The sequence below is a fragment of the Eschrichtius robustus genome, chromosome 9, assembly GCF_028021215.1.
Source record: "Eschrichtius robustus isolate mEscRob2 chromosome 9, mEscRob2.pri, whole genome shotgun sequence".
NCBI classification, from domain to species: Eukaryota; Metazoa; Chordata; class Mammalia; order Artiodactyla; family Eschrichtiidae; genus Eschrichtius; species Eschrichtius robustus.
Window position 1 is genome coordinate 122,336,997 of NC_090832.1, and position 23,547 is coordinate 122,360,543.

Sequence of the window (23,547 nt, forward strand, 5' to 3'; positions counted from 1 at the left end):
TAATGTATGGCCATAAACTTCCAAGTTTCATTAGGATTTAACAGCTTAAGAGGTAGGTATTAATTAACAGAATAATTAAAAGATAAATAATTGTTATGTGGCCTTGAATGCTAAGGCCATAATTTCTAACAACTAAGTTACAAAATTCAACAGTTTCCATATTAAAGATGCTTACATAAAAATGCATAAGTTTTAAAATCTTAGGTGATATTAATCACAAGGAAGGCCAATTTGATCCTTAAAAAAATAAAATAATTTACTTTATTACTCCAAGAAAAACAATTATCCAGCAACATTCTTTAGGACCTTATATTAACAAGTAGTAAAAATGATTTTTAAATGACTTACTGATCAAGAGACTTTAACTTGCAGAAACTTTGCATTAGTATACTTATATATGCATGCAAAGACTTATGTTCACTGCCATGTATATTTAGACTACCCCCAGAACAAGAAACTAATATACACATTAATAAGGGAAAGGGTCAACATATTATAATATATATACACAATGGAATAATACAAAACCTTTAAAAAGGATGAGAAGGCGAGAATGACATAACCAAGATGATGACGTAAGTTGTTCCTGACTTGGCTCTGCTTTACAAGAAAAACAACTAACAACTATGCAAGAATAAGACATCACTCAAGAGAATCTCAGAACACGGGAGTGAGGCTGAAGCACCTCCTGCACCACACAGACCAAGACAGGCTGAATTCAAGGGGGGAGGAACAGCTACACGCTGACCGCATGGCCCTTTCCCCGGGCCAGCACAGCCCCGTGCCTACAGCTCCTCCAGTGGCAAAAGAGAACACAGCGGTGACATCCAGCACCGCCGGCACCGGGGGTCACTTCATGGGAACCCCTACTCTGGTTTCACCCCAGGGGGATCACAGGAGCATCTGTGGGCTCAACCACTGGGAACCTGATTGTGATGGAGAAAGGGAGGCGGGGCTTCCAACAAGCAGCGCTCGGATCTTGCAGACCGAGTTCCTGCCTGCAGAGCCCATAGAGAAAACCCAACCAGCAGCTTTGCTCTTCTGCAGCCCAATTTGCTGGCACAGTCTGACGAGGGAACTTGGTGGGGCGCAAGTCTGCCCAATTCGGGTCTTCCAATGAGGAGATCTGCCAGCCCCGGAGCCTGGTCTGCCCACGCCCAGCAGAAGAGCTGAGTCTTAGCTCCTCCCCCAGCCTCCCTACCAGAAATCCTGTTCAGAAGAATTGGGGAGTTGCCTGAAGTGGGCTCTCCCAGTCCCACCCAGGCAGAAGTCTGGGTCACAGCCCCACCCACCAGAGAGTGTGGCCCCCAGCCCCATCTGGAGGAAGGGCTGACAAGAACACCCAGAAGCTGCACAACCCAGCAGGTGAGTGGGCAGAACCGGTGGCCCCCAGAGCAAAGTCAGTAGCACTGTTCGGCCAGTGAAACTGGGGCACAGGCTGGCTTGTGTCAAGATGACAAAGAGCATTAGTGGCTTTGGGGGTACTTACCTGATGAGCCTGGGTTGGGAAACTAACTCACAGCCCCACTTATTGCTGAAGACAGACTTCAGCCCGCCTGACCAGGGAACCTCACCAGAGCACACAGGGGGGCTGCAGAGCCCACCCAACAGCCCTGCTGACAGTGGCACGTGAGCAGAGAGCACGGCCCGTGGCTCTCCCTGTCTGCAGAGCAAAGCTGATGGCCTCACCTGATTAGGATATTCAGCGCACACTCTTGCCTGATTTGGGTCCCCAAACAATGCGGCACCCAGGCATCCTGTTACCCCCACCAGGGCAGGGATGCTAATTCACACTCCCATCCACTGATGAGCATATCTCCCAGTCTGTACTGTCTAGTAAGCCTATCCAGAGAACCCAGGCAATAGTGAGGCCATCCTACAGCCTCACTTGGTCAGGGAACCAAGCCAGCAGTCCTATCCAGCTGCTCTCCACCAGTGGCACACCCCCACCACTCCTGACCTCAGAACTCAAGTAGTTGCCTCAGCCCAAAGTAGACCCTAAAAGCAGGCCCTGCCTGTTCAAGGATGTGACCAGCAGAAACATCCAGAAACCCAAATTGAGCCGACTCCTGAAGAACTGTCTCTGCCAAAGCAAACCTGCAAAGTCTGGAAGAAGGCACCACTGGCTCAAATGCACAGATAACCAATGCAAGGAATCAAGGATCACAAAAAAAAAAAAAAAAAAAAAAAGATATCAGGTAAATATGACACCACTGAAGGAAACTATTAAAGCTCTAATAACTGACCCTAAGGAAATGGAGATCTATGAACTGTCAGACTAAGAATTCAGAATAATCTTCTTAAAGAAGTTTAGTGAACTACAAGAACACACAGACAACTAAAAATATTAGGAAATCAATGCATGAACAAGACAAGAAGTTCATCAAAGAAACAGAAACCATAAAAAACAAATGAACAGACTGAAATTCTAGAGCTGAACAATACAATAACTGAACTGAAGAATTCAATAGAGAACTTCAAAAGCAGAGTCGACCATGCAGAAGAAGAAATTAGTAACCTGGAATTAGGACATTTGAAATTATCCAGTCAGAGGAGTCAAAAGAAAAGGGAATGAAAACAGTGAAGAAAGCCTATGGGACTTATGGGACAAAATGAAAAGAAACAATATTCAAATTATGGAAATTCCAGAAAGAGAAGAGAATGAGAAAGGGACAGAAAGTATATTTAAAGCAATAATGGCTGAAAACTGCCCAAGCTTGTGGTGAGAAACAGACCTCTACATCTAAGAGGCCCCAAAGACCCCAGATAGGCTGAACCCTAATAAGGCTAGACTGAGACACATTATAATTATATTGTCAAAAGTCAAAAACAAAGAATTTTATAAACTCAACAACAACAAAAAAAGAGAGACGTTACATACAAGGGAAACCCCCACTAAGACTGTTGGCAGATCTCTTAACAGAAACTATTCAGGCTGAAAGAGAATGGAATGACATATTCGAAATATTAAAAGAAAAAAATCCCAACCAAGGATACTATACCTGGCAAAGTTATCCTTCAGAAATGGAGGGAAAAACACATCCCCAAACAACTGAAAGCTGAGGGAATATACGTATACCTGAATCACTTTGCTGTACAGCAGAAATTAACCCAACATTGTTAAACAATTATACTTCAATAAAGTAAATTAAAAAAAAAAAAAAAACTGAGGAAATTCATCACCAGTAGACTTGCCTTACAAGAAATGACTACTGAAGTTCTTTGAGTAGAAGTAAAAAGATGCTAATTAATGTCATAAAAACAGAAGGTAGTATTGTAAAACTCACTGGTAATGGTAAATATATAGTCAAATTTGGATTCTGTAATATGGTAATTGTGGTGCATAATTCACTTACAATTCTAGTTTAAAGTTAAGGAAACAAACTCAGTAAAAATAACCATTACTACAATAATCTGTTATTAGTTACACACTATAAAAAACATGTAAACTGTAACATCAATAACATAAAATGGGAGGTAAGGGAGAAGTGAAAGTGTAAAGTTTAGGAATTTTACTGAAGTCAAGTTGTTACTAGTTTAAACTACAATGTTATAACTTTAAGAAATTTTATGTAAGCCTAGTGGTAACCACAAGAGAAAACTCTACAGTTATTACCTCAGAGAACAAGATAAAGTCAAAGCATAATGATACCTCAAGACATCAAAACACACACAAAAAAAGACAGCAGGATAAGAAACAAGGAACAGTGGATCTACAAAACAACCAGAAAACAGTCAGCAAAATGGCAATAGTAAGCCCTAACTTATCAATAATTTCTTTAAACATAAACAAATTAAATTCTCCAATCAAAAGACACAGAATGGCTGAAAAGTTAAAAAACAAGATTCAACAATATGCCACCTACAGGAGGCCATTAGCCTTAAAAGACACACATAGACTGAGAGTAAAGGGATGGAAAAAAATATTTCAAGCAAACGGTAGTCAAAAACAAAGCAGGGAGAGCTATACTTACATCAGACAAAATAGTCTTTAAACTAAAAATGGTAAAAAAAAAAAAAACCCCAAAAAAACACTACATCAGTTTGCACATTCTAATCACTTTCTGGTATAACAAGAGAGATTTTTACTTACATAATAGTCCTAGAGTATGCAGCTGGTAAAACCAGAGGCTACAATCCAGTGTTACTGCTGAGAGACATTTTTCATCCACCAATGCTGTACATGTATGAAAATGGTGTACTGTATACTTTAACACGCCCCATACTTTGTATTGGAGAGTACAATAATGTAAATCCTAAAAACACCACTATTTTAGCATAATAGAAGAAAGTCCAAAGAGCTCCTATATAGACTACTCCAGATAACTTCACTTCTTTGATACTTGTAGCTTACTGTAGTTTTTAAAAAATAAATTCAAGGTCATTATCATTGTTAAAAAAAAAAAAAAAAAGACAAAGAAGGTTGTAATATAATGAAAAAGGGTCAATACACCAAAAAGATATATCAGTTGTAAATATTTATGCACCCAACATCAGAGCACCTAAGCAAAAGGAGAAATAAACATCAATATAATAATAGTTAGGGACTTTAATAACGCACTCTCAACAACAGATGGATCATCCAGACAGAAAATCAGTAAGAAGACCACAGATTTGAACAGTACTATAGACCAAATGGACCTAACAGACATACACAGAACATTCTATCTGACAACAGCAGAATACACATTCTCCTCAAGCACACATGGAAGACCACAGGCTAGGGCAGACCACATGCTAGGCCACAAAACAAGTCTTAGCAAATTCAGGAAGACTGAAATCATACCAAGTATCTTCTCTGACGATGGTATGAAATCAGAAATCAGTAACAAGAAGAAAACTGGGAAATTCACAAAACATGAAAATTAAATAACATTCTCCTGAACAACTAATGGATCAAAGAAAAACTAAAGAGGAAATTTAAAAGTATCAAGACAAACAAAAATGGAAACACACCATACCAAAACTTATGGGATGCCCCAAAACCAGTTCTAAAATAGAAGTTCAGAGCAATAAATGCTGACATTGAGAAGCAAGGAAGACCTCAATAAACAACATAACTCCATGGCTAAAATAACTAGAAGAAGAACAAACTGAGCCCAAAGTTAGCAGAAAAAAGGAAATAATAAAGATTAGAGCAGAAATAAATGAAGTAGAGAACAGGAGAATAGAAAAGATTAACCAAACTAAGAGTTGGTTCTTTGAAAAGATAAAATTGATAAACCTTTAGCTAGACTAACCAAGGAAAAGAGGATCCAAATCAACAAAACTGTATGAAAAAAGGAGACATTACAACTGATATCACAGACAAAGACTCCTAAGAGGCTACTATGAACAATTACATACCAACAAACTGGACAACCTAGAAAATGTACCAATTCTTAGAAACATACAAACTAACAAGCCTGCTAGTTTAGAGAAACCTCCATACTGTTTTCCACAGTGGCTGCCCCAATTTACACTCCCACCAACAGTGTATGAGTATTCCCTTTTCTCCACATCCTTGCCAACATTTGTTATTTGTGTTATTTTTGACGACAGCCATTCTGACAGGTGTGAGGTGATATCTCACTGTGGTTTCAATTTGCATTTCTCTAATGATTAGTGATGTGAGCATCTTTTCATGTGCCTGTTGGCCATCTGCATTTTTTCTTTGGAAAAATGTCTATTCAGTTCTTCTGCTCATTTTTTAATCAGGTTGTTTGGTTTTTTTCATGTTGAGTTCTGTGAGCTGTTTCCATAGATTGGATACTAACTAACCCCTTATTGGTCATACCATTTGCAAAAAGTTTCTCCCATTCAGTATGCTGTCTTTTCATTTCGTAGATGGTTTCCTTTGCTGTGCAAAAGCTTTAAATTTATTTAGGTCCCATTTGTTTATTTTTGCTTTCATTTCCTTTGCTTTAGGAGACAGATCCAAAAAAAATACTGCTATGAGTTATGTCAAAGAATGTTCTGCCTGTGTTTTCCTCTAGGAGTTTTATAGTATCCAGTCTTACATTTAGGTCTTTAATCCATTTTGAGTTTTTTAAATCAATATATAGTGTTAGAGAATGTTCTAATTTCATACTTTTACATGTAGCTGTTCAGTTTTCCAAGCACCACTTACTGAAGAGACTGTCTTTTCTCCATTGTATATTTTGCCTCCTTTTTCACAGATTAATTGACCGTAGTTTGTAGGTTTATTTCTGGGCTCTCTATTCTGTCCCATTGATCTATGTGTCTGTTTTCATGCCAGTACCATACTGTTTTGATTACTGTAGCTTTGTAGTACAGTCAAGTCTAAACTACCATATGACTACCATATGACCCAGCAATTCCACTCCTGGGTATATATCCGAAAAAAACAAAAACACTAAGTCAAAAAGATACATGCACCCCAATGTTCATAGCAGTATTTACAACTGCCAAGATGTGGAAGCAACCTAAGTGTCCATCAAGAGATGAATATATATATATATACCACATCTTCTTCACACACACACACACACACACACACACACACACACACACACACACAATGGAATACTACTCAGTCATAAAAAAGAATGAAATTTTGCCATTTGAAGCAACATGGATAGACTTTGAGGGCATTATGATAAGTGAAGTAAGTCAGACAAAGACAAATACTGTATGGTATCACTTATATGTGGGATCTAAAAAATACAACAAACTAGTGAATATAACAACAAAAAAAAAGCAGATTCACAGATATAGAGAACAAACTAGTGGTTACCAGTGGGGAGAGGGAAGGGAGAGGGGCATTATGAGGGTAGGGGATTAAGAGATACAACCTATTAGGAATAAAATAAGCTACAAGGATATATTGTACTACATGGGTAATATAGCCAATATTTTATAATAACTATAAATGGAGAAGAACCTTTAAAAATTTTGAATCACTATATTGTACACCTGTAACTTATACTGTACAGCAACTATACTTCAATTATCAAAAACAAAAACAAAAACAAACTACCAAGACTGATTCAAGAAGAAACAAGTCTGAATAGACCGATTACTAGTAAGGAGATTGAATCAGTAACCACACTTCCAATGAAGAAAAGCACATGACCCAGATGGCTTCACCAGTGAAGTTTGCCAAACATCAAACTCTTTCAAAAAATCAAAGCAGAGGGAACACTCCCAAGCTCATTTTACAAGGCCAGCGTCACCCTAATACTAAAGACAGAAAAGAACAGTACCAGAAAATAAAACTACAGATCAATATCCCTGGTGAACACAGATGCAAAAATTCTCAATAAAATACTAGCAGACCAAAATCAGCCCCATATTAAAAGGAACATTCACCATGATTAGGTGAGATTTATAGCTGGGATGCAAAGATGGTTCAATACATGCATATCAATAAATGTGATATACCACATTAATAGAAGGAAAGAAAAAAATCATATGTTCACATCTCAATAGATGCTAAAAAAAGAAGTTGAGAAAATTCAACATTTGTTCTTGATAAAAACTCTTAACAAATTAGAAGAATTATTCCTCAACATAATAAAGGCCATATATGACAGGCACACTAACTAACATGATACTCAATGGTGAAAGCTTGAAACTTTTTCTCTAAGATCAGGAATAAGACAAGGATGCCCACTCTCGCCACTCCTATTCCATACAGTACTGGAAGTCCTCGCCAGAGCAATCAGGCAAGAAAAAAATAAAAGGCATCCAAATTAGAAAGGAAGAAGAAAAACTGTCTCTATTCGCTGATGACATGATTTTATATACAGAAAATCCTAAAGACTTCAGCCAAAAAACTGTTAGATCTAATCATTGAATTTAGCAAAGTTACAGGATACAAAGTTAACATACAAAAAATCAGTAGCATTTCTATACACTAACAAATTAGCTGAAAAAGAAAGAAAGTAATCCCATTTACAAGAGCATCAAAACAATAAAATACTTAGGAATAAACTTAACCAAAGAAGTGAAACATCTCTTCTCTGAAAGCTACAAGATACTGATAAAGAAATCAAAGAAGATATAAGTAAATGGAAAGGTATCCAGTGTTCATGGATTGGATGAATTAATATGTTAAAATTATCCACACTTACCCAAAGCCATCTACTGATTCAATGCAATGCCTATCAAGATTCCAGTGGCATTTTTTTTTTTTTTTTTTTTTTTACAGAAGCAGAAAAAAAATCCTAAAATTTATAATGAATGGCAAAAGACCCCAAATAGCCAAAGCAATCCTCAAGAAGAAGAAGAAAAAGCAGGAGGCATCACACACATCCTGACTTCCCGCTAATACTACAAAGCTATAGTAATTAAAACAGTACAGTAGTGACATAAAAACAAAGAGATCAATGGAACAGTATTGACAGCCCAGAAGTAAACCCAAGCATACACAGTCAAAACTAATTATTTGACAAGGGAGTCAAGAATACTCAGTGGAGAAAAGACAGTCTCTCCAACAAATGGTGCTGAGATAATTGGATATTCACATATAAAAGAAAGAAACAAGACCCCTATATTACACCACTCACAAAAATTAACTTGAAATGGATTAAAGACTTAAATGTAAGACCCGAAACCATGAAACCCCTAGAAGAAAACACTGAAAATAAGCTCCTTAATATGGGTCTTGGCAATAATTCTTTGGATATGACACCTAAAGCACGGCAACAAAGTAAAAAATAAACAAGTGACACTACATCAAACTAAGAAGCTTCTGCACAGCAAAGGAAACAACCAAGTGAAAAGACAACCTACGGAATGGGAAAAAAAATATGTGCAATGAGAATAATATCCAAAATATATAAAGAACTCATTCAACTCAATAGCAAAAAACACAAGTAATCCAATTAAAAAAATAGGCAAAAGACATTAATACACTTTTTTCCAAAGAAGATATATGAAAGGCAAACAGGTACATGAAAAGATGCTCAACATCACTAGTCATTAGAGAAACGCAAATCAAAACCACAACGAGTTACCACCTCACACCTGTTAGAATGACCATCATCAAAAATTGAGACAACAAATGTTAGTGAGGATGTGGAGAAAAGGGAACCCCTGTGCACTGTTAGTAGGACTGTAAACTGGTACAGCCGCTATGGGAAACAGTATGGAGGATCCTCAAAAAATTAAAAATAGAGCTACTGGGGGCTTCCCTGGTGGTGCAGTGGTTGAGAATCTGCCTGCCAATGCAGGGGACACGGGTTCGAGCCCTGGTCTGGGAAGATCCCACATGCCGCGGACCAACTAGGCCCGTGAGCCACAACAAGAGAAAGCCCTCGCACAGAAACGAAGACCCAACACAGCCAAAAATAAATAAATAATTTTTTAAAAAAATAGAGCTACTATATGATACAGCAATTCTATTTCTAGGAATATATCCTAAGGAAATGAAAACACTAACTCAAAAAGATATCTGCAACCCATGTTCATAGCGGCATATATTTACAATACCCAAGACATGAGGACAACCTAAGCATCCACTGATGTCCATTATTCACCAATGGATAAAGAAGTTGTGGGGGGTGTGTGTATAAATCACCTTTAAAAAAAAAAAAAAAAAAAAAACTCATAGAAAAAGAGATCGGATTGGTGGTTACCAGAAGTGGAGGTGGGGCGGGGGGCAGTGGCGGAATTGGATGAAGGCAGTCAAAAGGCACAAACTTCCAGTTAAAAAGTAAGTAAGTACTAGGCATATGATGCACGTATAGGATGATGACCATAGGTAACACTGCTGTAGAACATACATGAAAGTTGTTTAAGAGAGAAAATCCAAAGGGTACTCATTACCAAAAACAAAACAAACAAACAAAAACCCTTTTTTTGCTTTTTATTGTATCTATGAGATGATGGAGGCTAACTAAACTTGTTGCAGTAATCATTTCACAACATACGTAAGTCAAACTATTTTGCTGTACACATTAAACGTATACAGTAATATGTCAATTATATCTCAATAAAACCTGAAAAATAAAAAATAAAAAGAATGAGGCAGATTTAATATATGTGTATGTGAGTGTACACACATATATTATATATTACATATACATCCACAATGATATGTAAAGAGCACCAAAATATACTTTCAGTGAAAAAAACACATATTAAGCAATGTGTATGGTACACTTTCATTTGTAGTTAGAGAGTAAAAAAAGGGACATACATATACATGTATGAACTTGTGCATGTAAAGACGATTTCTTAACAGTGATTACTTCTTGGGAAGAGGCCTACAAAGGATAGCATAGAGGGATACTGATGTTTCACTGTATACCTCTCTGTATTATTTGAATTTTTAGGCCCTTTTTTTTTTTTAGTACTTCTATTACTTTTTCGATAGAAGGTTTTTAGTTTAAATATGAACACAAAATTGCTGTAATAATTGTTCTATCTAAATGGGTAGTTTCTAAGGACCCTACCAAATTTATTCTCTGCAATGGTTTTAAACTTTACCCTTCAATCATAGATCTCATAATTTCATTGTAAATCTTCTTCCACCAAAAATGATAAAAATTTTGTAAATAATAAAATCTAGCCAATTAAGGATCTCAGTGAATGCTATTTTATTCCACAATCAGTTCCTTTTTTCAACATTAGAAATCTTTCATTTCTCTAACTTCAATAATAAACCTAATAAGGACTTAATTTTTTTAATAAATATGGTTTACCATGCTAAAAATACTTTTGACACATGAAAGGTTTAAAAACATGATTTAGACTCTGATTCAGATTTCAGAGCTCAGAGGGTCCTCAGAATCATTTAATTCTGCAAACAAAGCAACAAAAATCTGGGCATTAAGAGGGCTTACACAATGTCAGAATAGGGCAAAAACCGAGCTGAGCTCCTGGTTTGACCTCCATTACTCTGTCCTAATTAGCATTTTTTTTTTTTTTTAAGAGATAAAGCAGGTAGGTGAGGCAAAGGCAGGCCTTCTGGATTTGGGTTTCTGGAGGGTGAAAGGGCAGAAAAACATTTAGAGCAGAGACCTAGCCACTAGAGTAAGGTATGGCAGGGAAAGATTCAGGAAAAGGAATCTACCTGGCCAACACTACACAGCTCAATTCTCACTCTGAATAAACTAGGAAGGGTAAGGGAAGACAAAGCTGAATCAATTCTTACTTTTGAAAATGATTTACAGTGGAGGACAATATTATTTTTTTATCGACAAGAAACAAATACCTACTTGAGGGCAGCTCTAGGGCCAAGGGAATTTGAATGCCAATCTCTTACAAGAAAAACTATCAAAAGAAAAAGAAGTCTATTCAAACTTCCTTTTAGAGCTCTATGATATTCAGGCTACCCAAATCACTCCCCAAAATCTTCAGAAATTTCTAAAAAGGGAGAGAAAGCCTTGCTAACAGTTTCATTATACTTTTCTGACAAGGTAATTCACTCTGTGCCAATTTAATGTTAAAATAGAGTTGGATTTTCTAATGTATTAAATGTGTGCCCTACGGCTTACTGGAGTATTTTAATAATTGTGTGCATGCTATTACATTTATGATCTTTTCATAAAACTTAGCAGATAACTTCCCATTTAGTAATTAAGGATTCTTACGATAGTTAGCAATTCATGATATTTACTTTATGACACACTGTTGATCATATCTCTGACTAATCTGCTACTGCATCCTGAGATCAGGAATGCAACCCCAGCTGTAAGGCTTTCTTATGACGGACAGGACAGAATTGGTGCCTTTTGGTGCCTTTACCTTCAGCCCCTATTGGAGGACAGTTCCAGGCCCAGTAAACAATGGTGCAGTTTGGCAGTCATTAATAGATACTGCAAACTGGGGGAATCGCTAATGAAGTTGCTAACAAAGAACCACTGATATTCAATCAGTGATTCTCGAAGAGTGGTGCAGGGACCCCTAAAGGTCTCTGAGACACTTTCGGGAGTTTGGAAGGTCAGAACTACTTTATAATACAATATTATTTGCTATTTTCACTCACTGTCATGAGTGTACAATGGAGCTTTCCAAAGGCTATATATATAACATATGATATTATATAACGAAACATGTCAATATTTGGAAAGTGTGCCTAATGCAATGAACGAACATTTTCCAAATAACGAACATTTTCCAGATGACTACTCCATGATATTACAAAATCATTCATGGGTAAAACATTCATTCAAAGGAGAAGACCAACGGATTTTAAGGCGACAGAGTACAAAAAGTTCTTTGATATGGTTTTAGATTCCACATTGCAACAAACCTTTGAGAACACCACTTACTAAGTTTTGATGTAGTATCAGAGAATATCCAGTTATCTGAAAAGCTTTTAAATATTCCTCCATTTTCTAACTCCTGTAGACATCTGTGTGAGGCTGAATTTTCTTTCATTTATCAACCGTAACAACATATTGCAACAGATTGAATGCAGAAGCAGCTATGAGGACCCAGCTGTCCTCTATTAAGTATGACACTGAAGAAATCTGCAAATATATACCAATAAAATGATGCCACTCTTGTCCCAATTTTGGATTTAGAAAATAGATATTTTTCATTAAAAGATTTCACGATACCATTTAGTGAGTTGTTTATTATTTATTTTAAATAAATTAAGAAATATTTTTGAATGTTCTCAATTTTAATTTCTAATATGGTAAATATCAATAGGTATAGCCACAGAAACAAAAGCTCCTGTGGTAATGGTGGGGGGCGATCTGCAATAATTTTTAAGAGTATAAAAGGGTCTTCAGACCAAAAAATTTGAGAATTGCTGCATTATATAACTAACAATATTTTACTGCTGCAAATGTTAGCACTTTAACAGTTTTTTTGCAGCTTTTTTACAATTTGTTGCAGTTTTATTTAAATATTAATATATATAGCTATTAATATTAAAATAAACATATTTAACTGGGGCTGCTACTTTGATAGGACCCTACTCAATAAACCTTATTGAAGTAAAAGCCAAAATGAAGGTATAAAGCCAACGCTAAATAAAGAAATAAACATGTAGTCTGATTTAGCTGTCTGTACCTTTGTACAGAGCTCAACAAATTTAACCCTATCGAGCATCTCTTCGTTCCTGGTATATGGCCCAGTATCCGGCAGACCACGTGGCACAAGGCTGGTGAAAAACAACTGCCATGGGTGATTGTCCCTACTCATATTTTAAAAGGTTTGTCTAACCATGTTTGTTTGTCTAACCATGTGTCCGCTTCTAAACCACTGTACTCTTAAATTACTCAGACTATGCATTCTGTCACTTCCATCAACTAACAAAATAAACTTGTATCCAACTTACAGAGAGTGCAGAGGGAAGTTTTTCACAGCTCAACCATTTAGAGGTAACCTTGAAGAATGCTTTTTTTTTCCCTCCAGTAGGAAGAAAATGTAACACAAGGGTAATAAGAACTGTGGCCTGAAATCCTTTCTGGGATAAGGCAATCTATAAACAAATAAACAAAGTGGCCTGTCACAAACTCCAGCTTCAGGACATATTCTTAAGATAAAAAGCTACACCACGCAAAAACAAAAAACACCATACAGATAGTCATCCTTAGTAAAGAATAGCACAAAACCTAAAGACAGCACTACTAGGATTTTACTGCAATTTCAAGGGACACTCGGGACTTTCTCAGGTTTTAGTTAATTTGCAAAATGAAACACCACAATTGAGCTCCTAGATTCCTCCCTTACCCTTAAAGTCGGTGGTACTGAGTTTGAAGAAAAAAGATTAACTTAGTGTTAAATAAAATTTGAAAAACTGAATGAGGCATGAAAACAAAAGCTAAATTTCACACTAAATTAAGACACTCAATAGTAAATATTTCGAATTCTGGATTGATTACTGAGATTATGAAAGATAATTTTCTTTCAAAAAGAAAACTTTAGGAAGTATGAAAACTTTAGGAAGTATGAAAACTTTAGGAAGTATGAAAACTTTAGGAAGTATGAAAACTTTAGGAAGTATGAAAAGGTAAGCTAAAAAGTAGAGAATAATTACCCTCAGGTGGGTTACAGAGGCTCCTCCATTCAGAAGAGAGCTAGTTTGATATGACAGCTGACTTGAGATTGATTTGAAAGTAGGTTCATAATAACATATTAAATGTTGATTCCAATAAAATTGCAATCACAACAGAAATGAAGCAGTTTAGATCTCCCAAACAAACTTTGAGGCTTGGAGCTAATAAACCCAACATTCCTGAAACTTGAGAGTAAACTTGTAAAGCTAAGCCATTCCTTTATGTGCGTCAAATAGTCATAACCCCTTGTGAAAATGATTTTTGCAATAAAAATGAGCTTTGAAATTTGAGAATAAAAGTTCAAGAGTAATTTTCTCATCCAGAAAGAACTGAGACTATTTACGGTTGCTCCAAACAAAATGAAATATTTAGGTATAAATCTAACAAAACCTGTTTAGATCTGAATCCCGAAAATTAAAAAATGATGATGAAAGAAATCAAAGATGACCTGAGTAAATGGAGAAATATACTGTGTTCAAGAATAGGAAGATTCAACATAATACAGATGTCAATTCTCCACAAATTGATCCATGTTTAATGCAGTTCTTATCAAAATCTCAGGAAGGTGTTGGTAGACAGAGACAAGTTTATTCTAAAGTTCATTTGGGAAGGCAGAGGACCTAGAGTAGCTAAAATAGGTAAAATTTTAAAAACAAAGCATAACATGAGATGAATCCCTCTACCATAATCATATATATACGGTTTACTATGTAACCTGTAATGAGGAGAGTGTGGTATCGGCAGAGGGATAGACACATACATCAGTAGAATAAAGAATCCAGAAATAGACCCACAAAAATATGCCCAACTGATTTTTGACAAAGGTGCCAGATTCAGTGGAGGAAGAATAGCCTTTTCAACAAATGGTACTAGAGCAACTGGGCACTAAAAGGTGGGAAAAAAAAAAAATGAACCTCGACCTAAACCTCACAACTTACACAAAAATTAACTCAAAATGAATCATGGACTTTAAAATAAAACATAAAACCATACAGCTTTTGGATAAAAATATAGTAGAAAATCTTTGGAGCTACAGACAAAGGGTGTCAGGGATAGCAAGGAATTCTTAACTTGACACTAAAAAGCACAATCCACGAAAGAAAAATCTGATAAACTGGACCACATCAAAATTTAAAACCTTTCTTCCGAAAGACCCTGTGAAGAGGATGAAAAGACAAGCTACAAACTGGGAGAAAATATTTGCAAACCACGTACCTGACAAAGAACCTGTATTTAGTATATATATATATAAAGAACTATCAAAAATCAACAGTAAAAGCACAAACAATCCAATTAGGAATACAGGCAAAAAACAAACAAAATGAATAGGATCTTCTGATGGCAAATAAGCATATAAAAAGATGTTCAACATCGTTAGCCATTAGGACTAATGCAAGTTAAAACCAAGATATAGTGCTAAAAACCTGTAAGAATGGCTAAAATTTTAAAAAGTGATAACACCAAATGCTGGCAAGGATGTGGAGAAAGTGGATCACTTATACATTGCTGGTAAAAATGTAAAATGGTACTGCTGCTCTACAAAAGAGAATGGCGGTTTCTTACAAAACATGTGCTTATCGTACAATCCATCAAGTATACTTTCATGCCTATATCCCAGAGAAATGAAAATTTATGTTCACACAAAAATCTGCACATGAATGGTCATAACAGCTTTATTAGGTAACAGCTAAAAACTGGAAACAATCCCAATGCCCTTCAACGGGATATACCATAACACTCTGTTGTATATCCATGCCATGGAATACTACTTGGGAATAAAAAAGGAACAAGCTATTGATATATGCAACAACTTGGATGGAGCTCAAGGGAAAAAATGATATCTGCCAACCACAAGAGGTTAAATACTGTATGATTCCAGTATTTATATTACATTCTTAAAATGATGAAATTATAGAAGTGGTGAACAGATCAGTGGATGCCACAGATCAGAGAGCTGGGGAAGGCAGGAAGGTAACTGTGCCTGTAAGTTGGTAACACAAGTTCCCTGTGATGGAACTGTTCTGCATCTTGACCACGGTGATGGTCACACGAATCCACACACGTGACAAAATTGCATAGAACTAAATACACACACACACACACACACACACACACACACACACAAAGTCCAGGTAAAACTGGTGAAATCTGAATAAGGTTGATGAGTTGTATCAATGTATTACTTACTACCAATTTCCTAATTGCAATATTATATTCTAGTCATGCTATATGTTACCACTGGGGAAACTGGATGAAGGGTATATGCGATCTCTCTACATAATGTTGTTAGAACTTCATGTCAACCTAAAATTAACCGAAAATAAAAAGTTTTTTTAAATTTCTTAACTCCAGTAAGAAAAAAAAGAATTGAGGACACTATACAGTTAACAAGTATTTCAAAGACTTATCACCACAGATGACTGATTTTCATGCTCTCAAGTGGGTAACCACGTAATTCAACTCCATCTACAACTCAGAATCCACAGACTTATTCCATTTTTCCTCTCTTCCTTCTTTCTCTTCCCTCCTCTACCACTCCATCAGCCCCCTTCATAACTGGCTATAAGAGAGAACTGCAGTACGTGTGTATTTGTGTGTGCGCGCGCGCGTGCGTACTGCAACTCCGTGTTCTCTCTAGTTTTATACAAACACGCACAGAGGTGTGGGTTGTTTTCAACCATGCTTATTAATTAGCATTCTGTGCTCTTGGTTCCTAATTTTAAAATCCATTATGTGGCACATTTTATACTTCCCTTTAAAAATAATTAAAATGTCAGCTATTTGTTTATGACCATAGTTGCTTCCATCCCTACCCCCACCCCACTACATAAGTAAATGGTCCTTAAAAAAAAGTCATGTTGCTCTGCAGTTTGAGTTGATCACTGGTGGAACCTATACAATAAGATATCTTCTGTGCACTGAAACAGAAGTTAGTGATTGCTGATTTTGGAGAATAAGCTAGGCACTTTTTCTGGTCACTGATATACACTCTATTTAATAAGCCACTGTCTCTGGGCATGGCATTGGTAGATTGAGCCTGGCATATTATACAGACTAAGAAGTACTATTATCATACCATGTACTAAAAACATCTAATTAATACACTGCAGAAAGCTAGTTTATTTATAGTTCTGACTTGCCCTTGCTCAGAGAGCTCTCACAGCAGGCATTATTCTCACACTTTTTCCCTACCTTTGCTTTCCAAACTACTTTGTCAATTCTAAGTAATTCTAAGCCCTGACTCAGGGCTTCTGTTTTATACACACACACACACACACACACACACACACACACACAGAGAGAGAGAGAGCACGACATTTAAGTGGATGTTTAATTCCGTGGATCTTAGTCACTTGGGGAAAATATACTATTTGATTTGAGGGGTGTGTGTGTGTGTGTGTGTGTGTGTGTGTGTGTATATCTCACAGATAGCATCTAATACAAGTTCTCCATATAACAATCATGGGGTAGTACGTTTTTCCTCTCTAATTATAAGAAAAAAATATTTTTATAAGACCTGCTGTATTCTCAGACTATTAACTCAACATCATTCCACCCACCTCTCACATCAGTTTTTATTTGGAGGAGGAGAGGCACACCCTGTCCCAAAATATATCTTTCATAAATGTTCAAAGAAATAAAAACAGAAAGTATTATTCATGGGGCATTTCTTACACAATGGCCCCAAAATGTCAGTTTTATACACTATAGCTCTTATAGTATCATTTTCAATTTTAAAGAAACAATCACATAATCAAATAGTGTATTTCCCCCAAATGGCTAACTAAGATCCATGGAATTAAATATCCATTAACATGTGGCCCATTAATATATACAATCTTTTACATCTTGCTCTTAAAGATAAAATCTTAAGTTTTTCCTAATCTCTTACTCAGAAAGATAATACCAAAAAAATAGTTTTCATTTCCAAGCAATGCGGAACTGCAGTAAGCAGTCTTAAAAGAGGACATTAAACGCCCAATGAAGACTAACACAAAACAGCACACTTAGAAACTGCAGAAATTTTACCTTAATTCTTCTCTCGGTGTCATCTAATTTTAACTCTGCTGAAACGAGTTTCTTTGCTAAATCATCCCGTTCAGGTAGGTGTCTAGCTTCAGAGATCTTTTTCAGTTTCTGTAAGGAAAATTTTGTCCTAAATAGTTCACCTTCTGTATCTTTCACCCTTTTCTCAGTTGCCCGTTCTTTCTCTTGAGATTTTCTTAAGCGTTCTTTGAGTGCTGTAATCTCATTGTTATGACGAGCAATAAGTTGTGAGATTTCATTTTCTGTATCTTCAAACTTATTCAGGGCTTTCTCCTGCCTATACTGAAGCCTTTTCAAAGCCTTATTTTCTTTTAGCAGCTCAGCTAACTTGACCTGGAGTTCAGTTACTTCATTCTGCAATTCATTGATTTTTAGCAGTCTTGCAGAAAGAACCCGTTTTGTAACAAGATCAGTATCTTTCCGAAGTGGCTCCCTATTGAGGCTCTGGGAGCGAAATCCCACTCGGACTCCCCTTCTGTTTGGTGGACCCTTAGGGCTTGGTTTCCTAGGGACTGAAAAAGAAACAGTAATGATGTAAAGTGAAAGCCGTACCAGATGTAGTATTATTTACTCATCCTAACACAAGTGGATCCACAATGTTCTTTAGTTATTCTGTTTCCTTAAAAAATGATTTTACAAAATTTAATTAAATATCAGGTTTTACTTAGAGCTCTTAATATAATGGTTTTATTAAGAAAGGTTTGAAGTCTTTTAAGAAAGTTCAAGAATTATATTCTGATCCAGCAAAATAATATCCCCAGAGTTTATAGGGGATGATTTTACCATTTTTAACTTTACAGATAAGATAGCCAGCCAGCATTCAAACATAGGCACCATCAGCACCAGCATGGTGCCTAATAAACACTGGACAAAATATTGTGATATCCAAGTCATTTGTGCCAAGATATTTGGGATCATTATTTAAAATGTGGAAATGTATGGTTGTTGTTTTTTTAATTAGTTAGAAATCTTTATTTGGGGAAAGAGGATGACAACATGACAGCAAGAAGATTTGGTACTCAGATTTACCACCTAATAAATCCTTGAGCAATTCAACTTAAACCTTTTCCAGGTCTATTTTCCCTACCCGCAGAATGAGGATACCAACTCATTTGTTGCTGTGAGGATTAACTGAAGTTTGCATGTCAAACAGAAAGGTTCTCCACAAACATTCTCTGTCAGTGACAAAAACTTAATCCCAGGTACCAGTGACTGGAAACAGAACACACTTGAGCAGTACAGATGTGATTCTAAATGCTTTCTCAGAGGCCTTCTTTTGTGTGATGTTCGAATCAAAAACATCTGGCATAATTTAAGAACAAGATAAAAAACTCCACCCTAAAAAATACAAGCACGTGAAATAAGCCTCAATATACAGAGCACCTGCCCTTTAAAAGAGGCATCTGGAAGTCTGCCACAGTTGAGAATAACGAACTTTAAGCTCCAAGGTGACTGCATTTTTTCAAGAAGGAAATGCATTCCAGAGGGCAAAAACAAAAATGAAGAAAAACTAGAAAATCCAATGTTTCCCTACCCATTTTACCAGCCATGGACACCCTGATTTCATTATGTAAACAAGTAAAGGGTAAGAGTAATATTTACAATTTAACACTACAAAATTTCATTAAAGAGATGGAAGTTTTATAGAAGGTATTTTGAATGTGTAACTGATTTGGGATTCCAGCTCTATAAATGCTTGAATATATGAAAGGAAGTGGTAAGAAAAAGAAATGAGGGAAAACCTACTTGTAACTTTGAAACTATGCTATCCAGTATAGTGGTCACTAGCCACATGTGCCTACTGAGAAACTTGAAGTGTGCGTGGGCCAAACTGAGATACCCCGTAAGTGTGAAATACATACCAGATTTCAAACACTTAGTTTAAAAAACAAAGGAATGCAGAATATTCCACACACTATGTCTTACATTAACTGTATTTAGAAATGATAATACTTTGGATATGTTGGGTTAACTAAAATATATTATTAAAATTAATCCCACCTGCTTTTCTTTTTAAATGTGGCAGTAAAAAATTGCATGCGTGGCTTGCATTATATTTCCATGGGAGAGATTGCTCCCGTTTTAAATTGGGAGCACCCATCATTTCAATTCTCCTTCTTTCCCAACACACTGAATTAACAGAGTTTTAGTATCTGTATGCTATTATAGAATATGTCCTCAGCTCTTGGAGTGACAGAAACTTTATACAGAAAAATGACTGTACATAAGGATGAATGTTAATCATTCCAAATCTCTGATTTTTATGTATAAAATTATATTGTTCAGCAAACAAGACTTCATACAAATGGAAACTTAATTTGAAAAGTTAAAGCCTAGATATTATATGAATCAGGATAAAAAGTTTCCACTGATATTTTATTCAACAATTTAGCCAGACAGAAAGGGCTTCCACAACCAACTTTGGACATCCTAAAAACCTGAACATTGATTTTTAGCATATTCTATTAGCACATCTACAAAGTACACTTAACCAGAACTCAAAAAATATTTCTCAGCATTCATCTACCTCTTTCATTTTTAAAACTATCAAGATGAAATACAGGGCTAATAAGAGTCAGAACCAAGATGACTTATTGTTGTGTATATCATTCATCATCTCCCCCTTGTTAAGTCACCACCAAAGAGAGGGTGGGCAAATAACTGTTTTCCTTCCGTCAGGTGTTAAAATTACGGTATGACTCATTTAAAAAACATGTAACAGGGACTTCCCTGGTGGCACACTGGTTAAGAATCTGCCTGCCAATGCGGGGGACATGGGTTTGAGCCCTGGCCCAGGAAGATCCCACATGCCGTGGAGCAACTAAGCCTGTGCGCCACAACTACTGAGCCTGTGCTCAAGGGCCCGCGAGCCACACTACTGAGCCTGCATGCCACAACTACTGAAGCCCGCACGCCTAGAGCCCGTACTCCACAACAAGAGAAGCCACCACAATGAGAAGCCCGCGCACCACAACGAAGAGTAGCCCCTGCTCGCCGCGACTAGAGAAAGCCCGTGCACAGCAACGAAGACCCAACGCAGCCAAAAGAAATAAATTTAAAAAAAAAAAAGTAACAAAGATAAACTGTGCATCTACCAAAAACTCAGTGTTTATATTACTGATAAAACAAGAAATAGAATAAGTATGTAATATGTAATACACAAAGATGTATAACCTAATTATTAAATTTTATTATCATATAACTTCTGATAGAGCACAAATTTTACTTTTAAAATAAAACATGCTGAAAATTTAAAAGGAGGAAGGAAGAATATGTTACCAAACATGAAATTCCACAAATTCAAGTGTTCAAGATGCTTTTTTAATCACATTTGTTCTTTCCTTAATTTAGTCTACACTGATGATTGTGACTTAAACCAAAAGGAATTAAGTTAGTGTTTAAGGAAAGTTATCAGTTTGGTTATGTTGTTTGATCTAAGGTAGACAAATTACCACAGATTTTAATTCAAAAGATAATGCAAAGCAGAAAACAGTACAAGTCAGATTGAAGACAATAACTGAAATTTTTCTGGGTGATATTAGAACTGTTTCTCATAGCTTTTTCTCAATTATCTTCTTAAATAAGATAAGGCGTAGTAAGAAGTTCTGACTCCTTAATTGGGTAGCCTCCTAAACTGCTTCTGGGTAATGAGTGAAAAATTAAAGTATTCTTGCCAGTAATTCCCGAGGTATGTAAATGATTTCTTGGGAATAAATAGTCATTTTCTAAGGTCTGTTTGTTCTTAATTATATAGCAAAAGTTTAATATCAGATCATGCTCTCAACCACAAAATCAAAACAAGAAAACTGCATTGAGACAGATTTGGAGGAAGAGACTAAGAAACCTGCAGCACTGTACTTGCAGGAAAAACAAACAAACAGAAGAAGAAAATGCACCCAAATTGTTAAAAGTATCAACATCCCTGGGAAGCTAGATCAGTGATCCATGAAAGGGCTGCTTTCAAAAGGAACATACATTCTTTGCAGATTTTAAAAAAGCAAATGTTACTTTTCAAAGTAAAAATCTGTAAAGGCAAATTTAATCAAACTCCTGATTAAAACTTTTCAATAGCTAACTATTCTCCTGTACAGAAACAGTCAGTATCTTAACACAAGATGCCAGGTGTTTCATTGCTTTGCCCCTGTTTTCCTTTTCATCTCCCAAACTTACCACTCCCTGCCTTGCAGTCTTACCATTCTAAGCTACTGCTGTTATATTGTGCTGTATTTAGTAACGTATATTATAAAACCTCATTTACCTTAGCTTACTTTTCTATGATATAGTCCTTACATATTTTGTTACTAAGTACATCAGGGTTTTCTTGACCAGGGATTTATTAAGATGAAGAAGCGATTTCTAGAACATTATCTAGTCAAATATATATTAATAACTAGTTCCAGACTAGTAACATTTTAATAAGAAAAATTATTTCTAATGATTTATGTTGTTTCCATTATAACACAGCTTAACAGAAAACAGACTGGTGGACCCAAGTCCCAAATTCCAATTCTAGGCTGAATTTGAACTTTTGTAGTAAGTAGGGAAAGTAATTTTACTCAATCTAGAAAAATGCCCCTTAACCACTTTATATCAATGCTTTTCACTACTTTTTGAAATTGAAGATAAAGGAAGGTCCACATGTTTTGTGATTTTTTTTTTTTTTTTTTTTTGCCTTTACAGTACCTCACAAACTCCAAGATAATCATTTATTTAGGAACAAGAGAAAACAAAATGAGAAGCCTCAGTTACGGTTCTTTCTTTGGTATACCGTATGACTTTAAATATAACAAAGGATAATACACAGTACCATAAGCAACAGTTATAAAAATATATCCTATTCTAAATGTAAATCATCCCATTTCCATGCACATATCCATATACATATTAATAGAAGAGTTTCATTCATACATGTTTTCCTTAAGCATTCACAATGAATATTCTAGATCTACTGGACTTTTTTAAAGGATGCTTACCTTGATGATGCACTTGGCTGTCTGAAATTTGTTTTTTAGGATTTTTTCCCTTAATACTTGCAGGTGAGGAGGGATGGACCAGCGATGACCGGCCAGAAGACTGTGGTGTAGCTCCAAAATCAGATGAACAGTAAGAGTAACAGTGTCTGCCTGCCTTACTTTCTTTACCAGTATCTGGACTTCTTTCTCTTTCCCCCATGGCTTTGAAAAATGGCCTCTATTCACATAATTTCACAGATTCTTTTCTTCAGAAAAATCCATGGCAAGCCTGAAGAGCATTTTTTAGAGTCTTCAGATCCCAGGGATAATATTCATGTATGTGCAATTTGTTTTCTCTCTGTATCTGTAGTCCACAATTCACAGGAGGGACCAGAAAATACACTTTTTCCCCTACAATTAAGGAAGGGGGAAGGAAACTCATCATATTTCATGAAATAGATTTCTACAGTTAATTACAGTGAAACATACTAAAAGCAAAATATTATACTGCTTATAATTTTTAAAAGAGGCTGTAATTTAATTCATCTATATTTTCACACCGTTATTTACAGTATTTGGAGAAAAGA

The 23,547-nt window shown here is 36.1% G+C and overlaps 1 protein-coding gene across 1 annotated transcript in view; it reads right to left on the bottom strand.

Annotated features, from left to right (window-relative positions):
* Positions 1-23,547, bottom strand: part of LCA5 (lebercilin LCA5) — a 61,543-nt gene that overhangs the window by 27,448 nt on the left and 10,548 nt on the right. The window contains exons 2-3 of the mRNA XM_068551658.1: positions 22,982-23,371; positions 17,991-18,520 (exon numbers count right to left, since the gene is read on the bottom strand). Of these exons, the coding sequence (XP_068407759.1) occupies positions 17,991-18,520; positions 22,982-23,180 (729 nt within the window). The 5' untranslated portion in view covers positions 23,181-23,371. The remainder of the gene's footprint in view (positions 1-17,990; positions 18,521-22,981; positions 23,372-23,547) is intronic.